This window comes from Pteronotus mesoamericanus, unplaced genomic scaffold (assembly GCF_021234165.1).
Source record: "Pteronotus mesoamericanus isolate MK-2021 breed Mesoamerican mustached bat unplaced genomic scaffold, CSHL_Meso_final contig_74, whole genome shotgun sequence".
Taxonomy (NCBI): Eukaryota; Metazoa; Chordata; class Mammalia; order Chiroptera; family Mormoopidae; genus Pteronotus; species Pteronotus mesoamericanus.
This window is the reverse complement of record NW_026555247.1, coordinates 14,379,406-14,396,091: the sequence shown is the minus strand read 5'-3', so window position 1 is coordinate 14,396,091 and position 16,686 is coordinate 14,379,406. Positions and strand designations below refer to the sequence as shown.

The window sequence follows — 16,686 nt, the reverse complement described above, 5'->3', positions numbered from 1 at the left end:
GGCAGCACGGATAATCGAAAGGGCTCCCAGGTTTTGGAGGGCTAAGAATCGCCCACCCGCACTCTTGTCGGGCCCCCGTTCCTACCCCCCCCCCAAAACTGGACCAACTGCGGAACGCAAAGCAGCAGGCGCAAGTTGACCTGCAACCTCCTCCGTCGGTCGTCTCTGCACTCTCTGGGCACCCCCGGCTCCCCACTTCCCGGCCTTTCCCTTCCTCAGGCCCGGCATGGACACGAGCCCACGAGGCGTCTCGGCCTCAGCTGCCACTTTGCCGTCGCTGCGGCCGCCGCTGTCGCTGCCAAGAGCCAAGCCGGGGCGGTTTTAGGAAAGTGAGGGACGAAGTGTGTGGGCGGTGGCGAGAGGAGTAGCAGAGAGCAGAACGGGCGCCGGGACCCCAGGCAGGGCCCTTCTGGTGGCGCTCACGGATCCAGCGCCTTCAGACCTTCCCCCTAGGGTCGGGGTCCGGAGGCGCGCTGGGCGGGAGCCTAGCCGAGCACTGACTGTTGTTCTTCGCCCTCCCCTCCCCTTCACACCCTTCCCCACCCCGGCCACACCCCCCCCTCCACTACCCTTATCCTCTCCCTCCCATCCCCCACCCCTGTCTGCCAGGCTGGAGGAGGGTTTAAAGCCAGGTGCGCCGAGTCAGCTCGCCATGTCCAGATCCGGGGACAGGACATCCACCTTCGACCCCAGTCACAGCGACAACCTGCTGCACGGCCTCAATCTGCTTTGGAGGAAGCAGCTGTTTTGCGACGTGACCCTGACGGCCCAGGGCCAGCAGTTCCACTGCCACAAGGCCGTCCTGGCCTCCTGCTCGCAGTACTTCCGATCGCTCTTCTCCAGCCACCCCCCTCTCGGGGGAGGGGTCGGCGGCCAGGACGGCCTGGGAGCCCCCAAGGACCAGCAGCCGCAGCCGCAGCAGCAGCCGCCACAGCAACAGCAGCCGCCGCCACAGGAGGAGCCCGGGACTCCTTCCTCCTCCCCCGACGACAAGCTGCTGACCAGCCCCCGGGCCATCAACAACCTGGTGCTGCAGGGCTGCTCGTCCATTGGGCTGCGCCTGGTGCTCGAGTACCTCTACACGGCCAACGTGACCCTCTCCCTGGACACGGTGGAGGAGGTGCTGTCGGTCAGCAAGATCTTGCACATCCCCCAGGTCACCAAGCTCTGCGTGCAGTTCCTCAACGACCAGATCTCGGTGCAGAACTACAAGCAGGTGTGCAAGATCGCAGCGCTGCACGGCCTGGAGGAGACCAAGAAGCTGGCCAACAAGTACCTGGTGGAGGATGTGCTGCTGCTCAACTTCGAGGAGATGCGCGCCCTGCTGGACTCGCTGCCGCCCCCCGTGGAGTCGGAGCTGGCGCTCTTCCAGATGTCCGTGCTGTGGCTGGAGCACGACCGCGAGACCCGCATGCAGTACGCGCCCGACCTCATGAAGCGCCTCCGCTTCGCGCTCATCCCTGCCCCGGAGCTGGTGGAGCGGGTCCAGTCAGTAGATTTCATGCGCACCGACCCGGTCTGCCAGAAGCTGCTGCTGGACGCCATGAACTACCACCTGATGCCCTTCAGGCAGCACTGCAGGCAGAGCCTGGCCAGCAGGTAAGAGACAACAAAGAGGAGAGCTGGGGTGGAGGTGGGGGAGAGGCCGGAGGGAGGGGAAGGGGTAGGAGAGACGGGGAAGAGGGGTGGGCTGGGCCGGAGGCTTAGGCAGGCTGGAAACAAACGTAAACAAACAATTCACACTGCGTGGGGAAAGTTGATATCTTAGTCCCTGAAAGGTCAACAGAGAACTGGTACATAATAGTATCCCTAAGCACTGGGAAGCCCACATTCTCAGTATCCCCAGAGCGGGAAATGTGGGACTTGTGGACAGAAATTGACAGACAAGTGGGGCCAAAGGCCAGGGCAGTTAGAAGTGCAGCCTTGGAATCATCTGTGTCCAGTCCTCCCTCCAAACCAAAATGAGCTTGCTTAAGGAAGTGAACTCTGCCTTGAGAAGTTCCCACCTCCCTTCACCCCTTTTCCTGCTTTGGGCCAGCAGAAGCGCCTGGCGTGCTCAGAGGAGAAAGCTTTCATTCTTTCTGTCAGAAGCTCAACATGTTTTCTGGTTTTGTTTTGGTTTTTGGTTTTTGTTTGTTTTTGCTTTTTTTTTTAGTGCATGGGGTTTGCTCCCTTTGGAGTTAGAGCTCCAAAATGCGTTGTCTACTGGTATCTCTACTGGAAATTCTGGCATCACATGCCCTGGCAAACTTTTCTATCTCATGGAAAGCCTTTTCTTTTCACTTTCAAAGGAGAGCAAAGCAAGAGGTTTCAGGGTGCCAGGGTGAATCACACTTTCTGGCTCATCTCAAAGGGAGCAGGTTGAAAATGAGGAGGGGCATCATCTAGTTTCTTAGGTCTGTCTGCCTGCTCAGAAGTCACAAAGAAGTTGGAGAGTTTTTGTTATTTGGAATCTGTCCCTTGTGTGTATTGCAAATAGGATTTCATGTCAAAGGGGAGAGAGAAAGGATGCCTTTTTAACATGCTGCTGAGATTTAAAAAAAAAAAAATGCTGTAGGATTTGACCATAGTGTTCTGCTGGCTCCAATTTTAAAACTCTTTTCAATGAGCCCCAGAATAGAATTATTTTCTCTCTTTAGAAAAGAGAAGCAGTATCTTTTCCATTTCTCATGACGAAACATTATGATTGCAGAGGCCAGTCAGGCTACCTCAGCCTAATACACTGAAGTGTTTTATTAGAAGGTACAGGGTTTAAAAATCCATGATGGATCTTCCCATTCAGAAAGATGTGTCAAGGATTGCATCCACCTTGTGCAGCCTTGTGGAACTAAATGTTTATTTTTTCCATCGTGCTGTTTCCACTAGACATAGGTGATTAAACTTTCAAGAAATGGAAGATATTCTCTATAGCTGCTTAGGCAGTGCTGGTATTCAGGTGAGGCCCACAGGAGGCATGGGAAACCTTGATTAGGAACCTTGTAAGTTGATTTTTTCTAGTATTTGTGAGAGATGAGCTAATATATTGCGGTGTCAAAAGATGACAGTAAGACAACAGTACAAGCAAGAATCCAAACCTCTGTGTGCTTGAATAGTGAGTAGAGTCCACGTGAGAACAAGATTGTGGAATGTATACTTATTTTATAAGGTTTTTCATTTGTCTAAAGATAAAAATGGTAAGCTTAGTGTGATTGGCAAATATCACTACACAGTGGGCATTGGTGATTAATATTCTGTTATTTAACCTTTAAAACTTCTAAATGACCTACCAGTATACTTAAGTTAGCACTGAAATACATACTGAAGATTCAGACAACATAGTTGTAGTCCTGGATGTACATTTATTCATATTTTTAAAAATATGTATTATCTAGTATAAATTCAGAAGCCCAGAAGGATGATAAAATTAAGGTTTAACTTGTTTTAAGAGTAATTTTTGGAAAAGAGCATTATAAATTTGATCCAATAAATAATTTCTGAAGCCCTCCATGTACTTGTATCAAATAAGTATGTCTTAGGGTTCAATGTTACAAGAATTGACTTTCAAAATGTAAAATCTGTTCCCCACCTTAGTCTGGCTTCAGCACACCAGCTGGGGCCTGCTGGCTGTGTCCTGGTGGGTGGCTGAGATACCAAGCTGCCTGGCCCTGTGACGACACCTTCACTGGGCCATATCATTTGAAGGATATGTAGTGGTGTCTGACCACTGAATGCTTACAAGTGTCATGGTTGCTGCAAGAAACTGATACTTCTGCATAGGAAGAAACCGTATTTTCCTTTAAAAGCAGAAGATACAAAAACTAGTTCAGTGAACCTATTGTTGATCTCAAATTAACATAGTTTAGGTTTTGTTACAATATTGATAACTATAGCAATTTAATTTTTAGTGACTAATAACATTATTCTAATGTTAATTCATAGAAAGAATGCAAGAATAATCATCAAGTTCTTAACTTTAATGTGGCAATCAATAGCTTTATATCAGACTATTTTTTATAGTATCAGCATAATGTAGAAATATTCTTCCAGCCTTACATGTGATTCAACAGAGAGGTAAATGTGTTAAACAATTGTTTTTGCAATTGCACCACTTTTATTGAAGGCAATTGAGTGGAAGGGTATTTGTTGTATTTATTACTTTTTCTCCACCTGTAGTTCTTAAAGTCTAAATATAAAAAAGTTCCTCAAATTTAGAGAAGGTGTTGGAAAATTAAAATCGACCAATCAGTTGAAATAAGAGCAACATATGAACAAATAGAATAACTTCAAAGAAAATTTACTTGTTAAGAATGTTATCTATAGAAAATCTATAGAAAAACTATATATAGAAATTATCTATATATAATGAAATTTAAACTTGTTTATAAATATTATTAATTTTAAATTTTTGTTAAGTCCAGAAAGATAAAACTACCCAAGCATAAAGACTTTATAAATGCTAATTTTTAATTTTTGCTCTAGTTGCTTCATTTTTTCTAAGTATGTCATTTATGCTCAGATTCATATTTTATTTTAACAAACTAGGCATTAGGATAATAAATTAAAAATAGGAGACTTATTTTCATATATTCAGATCTATACATAACTAATTTAAAACAAGACTTGAGTAGACAAAAATTAACATATTTTGAAGTCATATTTCTTTGTTATTATTGTTTTGTTTTATTGCAAGAAATACAAAACTTAAGAGATAAGTTCTTGAAAAAGTTTTGGAAAAGTCATTATTAAGAATATCTAAAGTATGAAAATTTAATTTAATAAAGGGATATGACATGCAATGTTTAGAACATTAAGAAGTAAACATCAGAAAACTTAATAGTCTAAGTTTATCTAAAATAACCCAAAGTTTCTTTTTGATTTTTGTATTTTTCTCATTTTAATGCATAATTTAGTAATTGTCACCAAAAAGTCAAATAGGACTGGACTAATTAACTTCTCTCTTACACTTTCATTGCATCTCACACAATTTACCAGTTAAATAAATGCTTATTGAAAGCTGAAGGAATTACGATTATAAAATAAAAAAGCCTCAGCATTGCATTTCACCAATATCCTTCTCAATCTACGTTACTATTGTACATGACAAAAATCCATTGAACCTCCTCCAGGGAAACACCTGTAGTAGAAATGCATTCATGAGAATGATTACATTTTTTAAAACATTTAACCACCAGCTGTTACAGTCCCATGTAGAGTTCTGTATTAGTATATAGTATTCAAGATATTTTATTTTATAGAAAGTAGAAGACTACTTCATAAAGATTTCACTCTCTACAAAACATAGCCTATTTAAAGATTTTACATAAATTCATGTAAAAATCTATTTAAATATCGGGATTACTAATTATCTATTTGCTAAAATGACCTGCAATTATTAAAAAGCCATTAGATTTTCTAACACACAGTTTTATTTTTGTTTTGGGTGTTTAGAAAGTGTTGCTCTAAATGTAATACAATATTTTTTGTTGGCTCTCTTTCTAAGAACTAAACAACGACCTTAACAAAACAAACTAATGTTGTATCTATGCATTCTCTAAAGTGTTACTTGGCTTCACTTTGCTTTATACCAATTTGATACCCTCAGATTAGAAGTTGTTAGGTAGTTAGATTTTGTATCAGAATTTACTCAACCATTCAGAATACAATTAGTTTATTATATAAAACAGGACCATTGATTACAAAATTACCTCATATACTACAGGTCTGGGAGACAAATAGTTATATCCTACAATCAAAAAGCAATTAGAGTAGATATTAATACATTGTACTGGCTTAGAGGACATATTGACAAAAGTGGACATGTTCACACTATAATTTTGCTTATATTTTTTCCCATGTTTAGGAACATGTTGAGGTTTACTTGTTATCTTAGCTAATTTATAAGTATCTCAATTTTCTTAACATAAAAATACAGTAAAAAATTGTTACTTTATTTAGAACTGCTGTACTTCGTACCAGGTGATGTTCTAAGCATTTTACATGTTAATTCATTTAATGCTCATAATAGCTCTAAGTGATGGGTACCATCATAAGCTTCATTCTATAGATGGGAAGATGGATGCACAGGGGAGTTAAGCATTTGCCAATAATTGCACAGCTGCTAAGTAGTGGAGCCAAAGTCTGAGTCCAGGGAGTGTGGCTCCTGAGTCTCTGCTCTCATCCATGGTGTTCTGCTTCTCACTATGAGTCTCTCTATGCTGGGATATAAACTGGTGATTGTTCTTAGCATTATATATAGACTTAAGCCTTTCCTTTTAAAAAGAAATTTGTGAGGGTTAAATATTAATGTATCTGGTTTTAAAAGAAGTTAAAAGAAGAAAGGTATTGTTCTAGGCCTGGGACTGATATTTTTTTTTCCCTGTAAAAGGCCAAATAGTAATTATTTTTGTCTTGAGGGGTCGGGGAAGATGGTTGTCACATGATCTCTGTTGTAATTACCCTTCCCTTGTATCACAAAAACAGCCCTGGAAATACATTAATGAATGGGCATGGGTGGGTGACATGTCATTTGTGTACACAAAATTTCATTTAAGTTTCACATGTCATGAAATATTATCCTCCTTTTGATTTGTTTTCAACCCTTTAAGAAGGTAAAAACCATCCTGTCTATGTGGGCTGCATAAAAACAAGAGGCAGGCTAGATTTTTTTCCATTTTTTCCAAGTTTGCTAACCCCTATTCTTGGCACTTGGGAGCCATCACTAAACAAAATGGACACAAACTTTTGTCCTTTTTCTAGTGGAAAGAGTCCCAATGATCTTTTTCCCAACATTTGAGAGAATTCAAGCCTAAATAATTTTACCATGCCAACTTAGAATTTCAACTTCCCATAAGACTTAAGAATTTAAATAGTAATTCAGGGAGATAAATAGTGGTTAATTAAAACAGTGAATGAGTTGCTTATTTTTTCAAGCATATAAATACTTGGATATAGAACCAAGCACAATAGATTGGTCATTATTCAGAAGAGGGTTAAATATTATGTCCATGGTATTTTAACAATTTCTAGCTGGAAATAGAGTAGTCTGGTCCATTTAACATACTGCTTTCTTTGACATGCATATATTCAGCAAACTAATCTAGGCATATAAATGAACATGTGAACAATTATTTTTCTAAATGCCAACCTCTATTTCCAGCTGCTTTGATCCAAGGGCATGTGTAGTCAGCACTGCTGACCTCTAAGCGAATGAGCTGGATGAGTACAGTATGTCTATAGAAACTCCCTGCTTTGTCCAAAATGGGTAACTCTGGAAGGGCACTCATGCTACGGTGGGTTTGGCCTGTCTGTTTCTCTCTCCCGCTAGGCAGTAACTGCTCTGAATATCTGTAATCAAAGCCCTTAACTCACTTCCTGATCTTGATCCAAAAATGTGAGTTCAGTATCAATTGGTATTTGTCTTAAATACAATTGAGGTCAACACTCTAGGATATGGCTCAGTTTAATGTGAAAGGAAAGCCAAAATTCTTTCACACTGGCCTACCATAATTAGTTATTAGTTCTGAGATTAAGGGGTTAAATAACGAGGTTGCTGAGTTTTGTCCCTATGATACTGACCTACTAAAAAATAGACTGGGCCCATTTATTTTAAATAAGTCAATAAAAATAAGAACTTTCAATTTAACCAGAAAAAAATGATTATGAAAATAAAACAAAGCAAAACAATGCCTTGAAACTTCAATTTAACCCAAAAAATTCTTCCCTCCACCCCTAGATTTCTGTGCACTGGAGTTCTAGAATGAGATCAACTTCGTTTCTGTGAGGACAGTAGAAAGCTATTTGTGTGAGTGATGTTTACAGGGGAAGAATACAACAGGTAGCAGCTAGAATTACCAAAATGCCTGTATATTTTAATAATATAAAACAAGATTAACTGGAAATTTATTCTGTTTCTATTTTGTTTTACGAAAGCCATTTTAACCACTGTTGTGCCATAAATGTTTATGCCTTCTGTTATTTATTTAGAATTTCAGCAAATATACTTATTGTCATGTCCTTTCCATTAACTTCCAAGATAATTCATGATGCATGAGTTACTGATGACCACTGTAAAACAAACAAACAAACAAACAAAAACCAAACGAACACTGTTATGATGGGGGGCAGGAGAGTGAGTGAACCAGGGAAAGGACTCTCAGTTGTAACATAGATGACACAGTGAATATGTCCATTTTACTATGAATATCAGAATTAATATTAATGCAAATAGGGTTAGTACTATTTGCAACATTAGAAGCAGAAAGGTACTAGAGTAAATCTGCAATAGTAGAGAAATGAAAATAGCAACTATTCATTATGTGAAGAAAGAAAATAAATCACAGGACAATGAAAAGAAAAACAGGCAGTTAGGAAAAGGCAATAAAATATGGGAATTCAAAGGAATTACTAAGAGATAAGCCATCTGAAAAAGAAATTTAAAAAACCAGCAGTTAGATAAGGATGGGCAAAGAAATTCTCGAACGTGGAGAGCAGGCATTCAATATATGTTGGACAAATAATTACAAATTTAGAAGCATTTAAATCACTATATAACCAGGTTACATAATTTACAGAGTTAAACATGGAGTTCCATTAAAAAGAAAACACAGTCCTTTTAAAAAGAAAAAAAAAATGCTTCCGAAAGAAAAAAAGGTCAATCATGGTAACTTCATTCCTGTAATTTGATTCAGTTCAATAATTATGTATTTGTAATATGAGTTAATCAAGATTTTAATAGAAAGCTCTTTGTTCTTGGGCTGAATGCAGTATTTTCAGAAGTGTCAGGGTTCAAAGGGGACAGCCTGCTATGCCAACAAGAGGAAATGAAAATATTACAGTATTCTTTGTAAAATCACCTCAATTCCCAGTGTCAGTGGAACTGAGGGCAGAACTGAGAAAAAGGAAACCTTCACAACTTTGGGCAGCTTTTCTAAACCTGTGCCCATGACCGTGTCATGCCCACAGTTGGATCTTGGGATGATGTATTGCAAATTACCACTAACAAGAAGTTCTGGTATAGAATAGCCCCCAAATTGGTATTGAGCATGTATAATGCTCCAAGCCCTGTGCTAGGTTCTTACATAGAGAGTTGAATAAGACAGACACATTCCTGGCTTCCTGTACTTTACACTGTGAGGAAAAAGGGTAAATAATTACACAGATTAACCATAGTAGTAACACATGCTATAGATTGGAAACATGCAATGTTCTGGAAGACAGTATCACAGAGCGCTTGTCAGAGTGGACAAAGAAGACTTTCCCTAAGGAAGAGGTTAAGATGAGCATTGAAAGATGAGATATCCAAGTAATGGGCCTAGGGGGAAGACAGCGTATGCAGCTGGGGAAGGCACAAGCTGAGAGACCAGAACGTGCAAGAGCATCTAGGCAGAAAAGAGTTTGGTGCCTTCCAGGAACTAAAAGGAGGAGCATGTGGTTAGAGGTTGAGCAGGAAGTGGTGTCCAAATCATCGAGTACGTTGTAAGTGCTGCAAAGCATTATACATTCCATGGATGAATTCCTTAGTGCAAAATTTACCACATTGTTTTACTTGAACTGAGAAAACAAGCAATACTATGCTGGAACTACTGCTGCCTTCAAAATCATAAACCTAAATGTATGTTCTTCCTCCATTTTGGCTGAGCCCTACATCAGCAAAATGGGTGAAATAATAATAGTTCTACTCACTGGCATTTTGGTAACAATCAGCTGAGATAAGAAAAAAATCTACATAAAAAGAAAATGCTCTTTAAAATTAATGTGTTATTTAGTTTAAAAGATACATTAAGCAAAATGGACCTGAATACATGTTTTCCTATCAAGAAAAATTTTGAACATAGCTGTAATTCCACTGATAGCACAGAATTCATAAAACCAGGAAAATGAGGTTGAAGGGATCCCAAAGGTGAACACAAGGGCATCCGAAGGAAGTGGGAAAATTAGAATTTCTCATTACTGTCTGCAATTTATATTTAATTCTTTAAAAGGAAAAGGATGGTCTTTTTAGCTCTTAAAGTCTTCCAATTCCTCCTTTCATACAAGAGAGTCCCTCTTCTTTTTAATCTCATTAACTCAAGCTTAGAGGTTTCCTTTTCCGCTGCTCCCAGAGCCCCCCTCATACGTGTGCCCGGGTCTCTGCTCCCAAGGCACCTGCGAGCGAGCGGGCTGGTAAAGCGCCCCTGCCCAGGGACTCTGAACGTCCTCAGCTCAGCTGGGCCACCGTATGGAGACTGGCTCACTGGAGGCTGCAGAGAAGTGAACTGAAGAATTACAGTCGGTTTCACTTCCCTGCCTTATGTGCCTTCAGGTGCCTCTGAAGACAGACGAGGCCAGTGAAATGGAGAAGAGGAGAAAGAGAGAAAGCACCAATATTAAAGAAGAAAGAGTCCTTTAAAATGTAGAGGCCTTGTTGAAAAATGTGGATAGATGGATATGTATCTGTGTGTATCCACAGTCAACATGCATATTGTTGGGTTCCACCTTTAAATGTTCTGTACAGTGACTTCTCAGCTGTGTTTTTATCAGATATAGGTCTGTTTTGTATGTGAGGATAGGGGTGGGACAGTCATCAATTTCACAATCTGGCACTGAGCGAGGAATTATTGGGTTGGGGAGGTCAATTTTTTGCCCAAAAAGAAAATGGTCGTATTTATAAATCCTGCTTAGAACAAAGCAGCAGACCACTGTCTGGCCATGATTTTTAGCACCCTTCAAAACCAACCACACCAGACATCATAGGTAAATGGAAGAGATTAGGAGAGGGAATGTATACTCTGTGTGAGTCAGAAAGGGAAACTTTGAAGAAAAAATTTCGACACTTTAAAAATTCACACTAGGACCTCAGCTCTTTCTGCCTCATGTGCATTAACAAGGGCTCATTGATACGACGACAGATCCAGCCAATATCGGTGTATTAGAGAGGCAGAAGTGTGTGCCTCGTATTGCAGACCAATTTGGTGGATTGGTTACTATGACAACTGTACCACTATTGTCAGTGGCAGTTCCTGTAACCTACCTGTCTTAAGGTTTTCACAAGTGTTCGCTCCAAAATGATGTTTGTAGGCAGGCACTACAAAGTAAAGATATAGATATAGATATAAATATAGACTGAGATACAGATATAGATACAGATACTTGAATGAGAAAGAAAATATGGCATAATAGGAGGTACAAATAAAAAGGTTATGTTATAATGCAAATATCTTGAACAGTTCTGTTGCATAGTAATTCAGACCTAACAGTCAGACAGATGCAGGTCAAAGCCCACCTTGACCACTTAAAAGCTGGCTTTCCTTTGGTAATTTATTTAATCTATTTTCAGACTACTTATCTATAAAATGTACATAATAATAGCCACCTCATTAAGGCAGTTCTGAACTTTGGAAGGCTATGTGTGTAACACAACATAGTGCCTGGATGTGAAAACCTAATAGTTTTTATTTTTATAGGAATGGTTCTATTTATATATAATTGCCTTTTTAAAAAGATTTTATGTATGTATTTTTAGAGAGAGGAGGAGGGAAGGAGAAAGAGAAAGAAATAGCAAAGTGCTGTTGTCTCTCTCATGCCCCCAGCTGGGTACCTGGCCTGCAACCCAGGCATGAGCCCTCACTGGGAATCAAACCAGCTACCCTTTGGATCCCAGGCTGGCACTCAATCCACTGAGCCACACTATCCAGGGCTACTTCCGTTTCTATTCATTCGTTAGGACTCCTAATTCCATACATTATGTTCATTCTAGAGCTGGATTCCCACAGCCTGAGCCCCAAGTGCTGATCTAATAGGCATAATGTTTCTGCTGACAGTGACCATTTTATCCACCTTTGACCTGACCATCCTCTTGATTTACCCATGTCAGCAAATGGAAAAGTTAGAAAAACCATGGTGGATTCATACTAAACACTGTATGGAGATGTAATTTACATTCCATTCAATGCACTCATTTAAAGTGTATAATCTAATGGTTTTATTATATTCACAGAGTTGTGCAGCCATCACCACAATTAATTTCAGACCATTTTTATCACCTCCCAAAAGATCCTGTACCTGTTAGTAATCAGCCTCTGTTTTCCCCACCCAAACACCCACAGCCCTTGGCAACCACTAATCTACTTTCTGCCTCCATAGATCCATAGATTTGCTTATTCTGGAAATTTCATATAAATGGAAGCATACAATATGTGGTATTTTGACTGAGTTCTTTCATATAGTTTAATGTTTTTAAAGTTCATCCATGTTGCAGCATGCAGTACTTCATTCTTTTTTATGGCTCAATAGTATTCAATTATATGGACATACCACATTTTCTTTATTCAGCAGTTGTTGGACATTTCGGCTGTTTCCACTTTTCGCTATTATGAATAATGCTGCTATGAACTTTCGTGTGCAAGTTTTTGTGTGGGCATATATTTTCATTTCTCTTGGGCATATACCTAGAAGTGGAACTGCTGTGTCATGCAGTGTTTAGTTAACAATGAATAAATGTTTAAGCTTTTGAGGATTATTTTCCAAAGCAGCTGTACCATTATGAATTCTCACCAGTAGTATATAAAGGTTCTGATTTCTCCACATCCTTGCCAACTGTTATTATCAGTCTTTTTGACTCTAGCTATTCGAATGGATATGAAGTTTTATCTCACTTGATTTGCATTTCACTAATGACGAATGATGGTGAGCATTTCTTCATGTGCTTATTGGCCACTTGTATGTATGTATGTATGTATGTATGTATTTAGAAAAAGTGTCTATTCAAATTCTTTGGCTTTTTTCCATTGGGTTTTTTGGGGGGGGTCTTTTTTTAATTGAGTGGTGAAGGTTTTTAAAGTATTTTTAGTAGGTTTCCTATGGTTCCTAAATCACAGCTGGGGCCACCTTCTACAGGAATCAACGGTTCTATTTGACAAAAATGAAAAGAAAATGCATGTAGATGTTCATTGGAAAATTCTCTGGGTACTTTTATATGGTACATATGCCTATTATTAAAAACATGGTGTTTGGTGGTTGATTTTGGTGCCATTTGTTTTCTTCTTTGTGTGATTATTTGGGTTTTATGCTGACTTAGGCATTATATTCTTAAGTGATAGTCTGGATTTGGTTTGGCAAATCTTTTACTCAAAGAAAAAATAACCATTACTCAAGTTATTTGCTTAAATTTTCCTAAAGGCACATAAGGAATTTTTTATTCAAACTGTTTATACAACTATTATATCTGGGAAATGAGATAAAACTCTTTGACTGCCAAGACAGTGATAACTCATAAGAATCACTGCAGAATAAGTAGAATATGTAATTTAAAAAAAAAAAAAAAGCAAACCTAAAGACAGACACTCTCAGTTGTAAAAGAATGCACAGTGTCCCTTGTGGGGACCAGCAGGAAGCAGCCCAGCCCAGGACCTCCAGTCATCGCTGGGATTCGGCTGAGGGCCCCACTTCATACCTCACCTGGGCAGTTTCTGACATGGAAAAGCTAATCATGATCATAACTTGTCCAGCTTCATCTTCCTTTGTCACAGTCTCCTTGCAATTCTCCTTAGGGACAAAAAAATATCTGCAGCTCTTGATAAGAAATTACTACTCTTAGTAAGTTAGGTTCTATAACTTCACTAACTTTTGCTTTGAGTGTGTGGATACAGAAGAATGTTTATTCTTCTAAGCAAACCATTTTCTAAACTTAATGTTTACGCTTCTGGATGGAACTATTTCTATTTGGATTATGGATCTCTTTGAACAATCAAATTCTTGCATTCTGTTAAAAGATTTACTTCTCTATTATATAACAATGATGACTTCAGGCCACCGCCATAGATCTGAGTGCAAGATGGTACAAATTTTAAAGTAGATTTTGTTATCTGCATATTCAAGGGGTCAAAGTGTTACCAAAATATCTGATGATTTTATAGTGTTTAGTATGTGCCACCAGCAGATCCCAAGAAAGCACATAACCTCTCTAAGTTAGTCATGTGTGCGTGTGTGTGTGTGTGTGTGTGTGTGTGAGTAGAAGTCTTGCTGACACAAAGAAGGTAGCTCATTCTAGGCTGTCACTTCAGAACCCCTGGAAGCCTAACAAACTTCAACTGTCACTCATTCCTATATTCAAAATTTGGGGGGAGAAAAGCCGACAAAGCAAAACACAAATATTAAACATCACTCAAATGCACTCAAATAATTCAAGATTTGTGATTTCTCCAGAGTCAGGAAGCAGCCAACTAAACCAGCAGCAAATAGTATAAGTAGAAATCCATTCCAAGGAAAGGCACCCCCTGTACTGGAAGGAGCCCCTTAAGCCTTCCATAAGCCTAATCAAACTGAGAGCTCAAGTTCCAGAAAACAATAGTCTTTTTGACCTAGAAAGAGCCTCTCTTCAGAAAGCTGTGTCTGGAGAATGCTTCACATTCTTTACAGCAAGGAAACTTTAGAGTCTCAGAGCATAAGAAATATTGAACACTTCTGAAAGCACAAGGAAATGTATGTCTATAGCTTTATACACACTAAAGTCTTCCACAAAAGCTTATGCAAAATGCTTCTGTCCATTTAGCTGTATCTATGTTTACCCCTCCTAGTAGCCCTTCCTCCACTGGAACATTGTTACCCATTAACATTTACTGCATGTGTACAGTAGCTGCACACCAAACAGAAGTAGATCAGGAGCCTGCCTCCTCATTTCCAAATTCCACATAGAGGGGGTAATTGGTAGACCACCCTTTATAGCTATAATAGTTATAAAGTATAGCTATTGTGGAGTGAAAATTAGGAAGCCCCTTTCTCAAAGCAGTCATGTGACTTTGACCATAGAAGGCTACTTTTCTCAAGTGTCAATTCCCACAAGTGGGTGTGAGGCTAATAGGTTTTTTGCAGCCTTATGTTCTTATTGGCTGGACAGTTTTGTTAAGAAGGGCTATATAAGTCTGCTTGAGCTGCTGTAAAGGTATAACACAGACTGGGTGGCTTAAACAATAGAAGCTTGTTTTGTCACAGTTCTGGAGGCTAGAATTCCTAGAGCAAAGTGCCAGCAGGGTTGGTTTCTAGTGATGTTTTTCTTCCTGGCTTGCAGGTGGCCACCTTCTTGTTGCGTCTTCACATGGCCTTTCCTCTCTGTGCGCAGGGAGAAAGAGGGAGGGAGAGACGGGAAAACATCTATTTGTTGCTCCACTCATTTATTCATTCATTGGTTGACTCTTGGATGTGCCCTGATCCAGGATTGAACCCTCAACCTTGGCATTGGGATGACGATGCTCTAAGCTACTGAGCTACCTGGCCGGGACCACTTCCTTTTCTCACAAGGACACTAGTCTTAAAGGATTTGGACCCCACCCTGATAACCTCATTTAACCTTAATTACCTTGTAATGGAGTTAGGGTTTCAACATATGAATTAGGGGGAGACACAATTTAGTTCATAACAAGGGTCAAATAGGACATATGGAATTAGAAAATAAGTTAGGGAAACTAACTGAAATGTTACTTTTCAACTAGGTTTATACAGGCAAAGTTATATAGGAGCAATATATTAATAGCTCTTCCAGTAATAGAAAGCCAGAAGAGAAAAAAAATTCAGGTCCTCTTTCCTCCACCCCAGAAAATCTTGCCTCACTCAGTAGTTCTTTTAAGAATCAACCATAGGTTTGTTGTTTTGTTTTTTTTTTCTTAAAATAAAGTATACCTTTCCCAGGCCTACACCAGAGCTTCTAAATAAATTGATCTGTACTGTGACCCAGGAACCTTCCTATTTAGCAATATCCCAGGAGGTTTTGTTACCAGTAGTTTTTATTTTTATTTATGTATTTATTCATTTTTGCTGTGGCAAAGCAGTGGACATTTGTTTTTTTTCTTTTTTTTAACTAATTTATTTTTTCAAATACATTTGTCTCTACCTACCCCCCACCACTTTCCCTTGCACCCTCCCTCCCTCTCTCCCTCCTTCCCTCACCCTTCCCCTTTGGTTTTGTCCATGAGTCCTTGCTCTATGTTCCTTGACTTTCCCCTTCCCTTCCTTTTCCCCTGCCCCCCATCCCTCCTTCCCTCTTGTCTCTGTTGGTTTCTTTTTCTTTCAGTTAAACCACACTTTGAAAATCATGTGACTAAACAAATAATCGCTTGTTTTCCAATTTGCTACATATCTATAGAAGATGGGAGAAAAATACTGAGAGTAACCCACTGAAAGAAAAGCTTGAAGATAATTTCTTGCAAAATTAAAATAAATCTGATTGACTGACATAAAAAAAAGAGAGAGAGAGAGAGAGAGAGAAATGAATCAGAGGGAAAGTTACGGGAATTACCAGACTCGAGGGATTTATCGGAAGATGGTGAAATTTGGGTATCTAGTCCACTAGAGAACTCTCAGAATAATTCAAGCCATTCAGTATAGTGTCCACAATTCAGCTTCAGAAAATGCAGTAAATTTCCCCAGAATAATTTGTTTCTGCCTGTCAAAGGTCTAATAATTGAAAAGGATTTTGTCATGGTTTGGCTGATTGGGTGGGTCTTGGAGGCTTCTGCACATGTCCTTTTGGAGAGAATAGATATTGGAGGTTATCCTAGACCTTGCAGAGCGCTGGCACTAAAGTTTACTTAGTTAGCCCCTCCAGGGTTGGTGAAGCAGCAAAGAACAGAAAGAACTAGCTCCCTGTGGGGAGGGAGAGGAAAGGAGGAGGAGGATGAGAGATTCCTATTTCACTCACAGCAGCAGGGTGTCTCTAAGCTGGATCCCACAAGCCAC

At 39.8% G+C, this 16,686-nt stretch overlaps 1 protein-coding gene across 1 annotated transcript in view; it reads left to right on the top strand.

The window, feature by feature from the left end:
- The first annotated feature begins 652 nt into the window (after positions 1-652).
- The window catches only part of KLHL14 (kelch like family member 14), a 90,522-nt gene continuing 74,488 nt past the window's right edge, over positions 653-16,686 (top strand). Inside the window, exon 1 of the mRNA XM_054583850.1 lies at positions 653-1,599. Coding sequence (XP_054439825.1) covers positions 653-1,599 — 947 coding nt within the window. The remainder of the gene's footprint in view (positions 1,600-16,686) is intronic.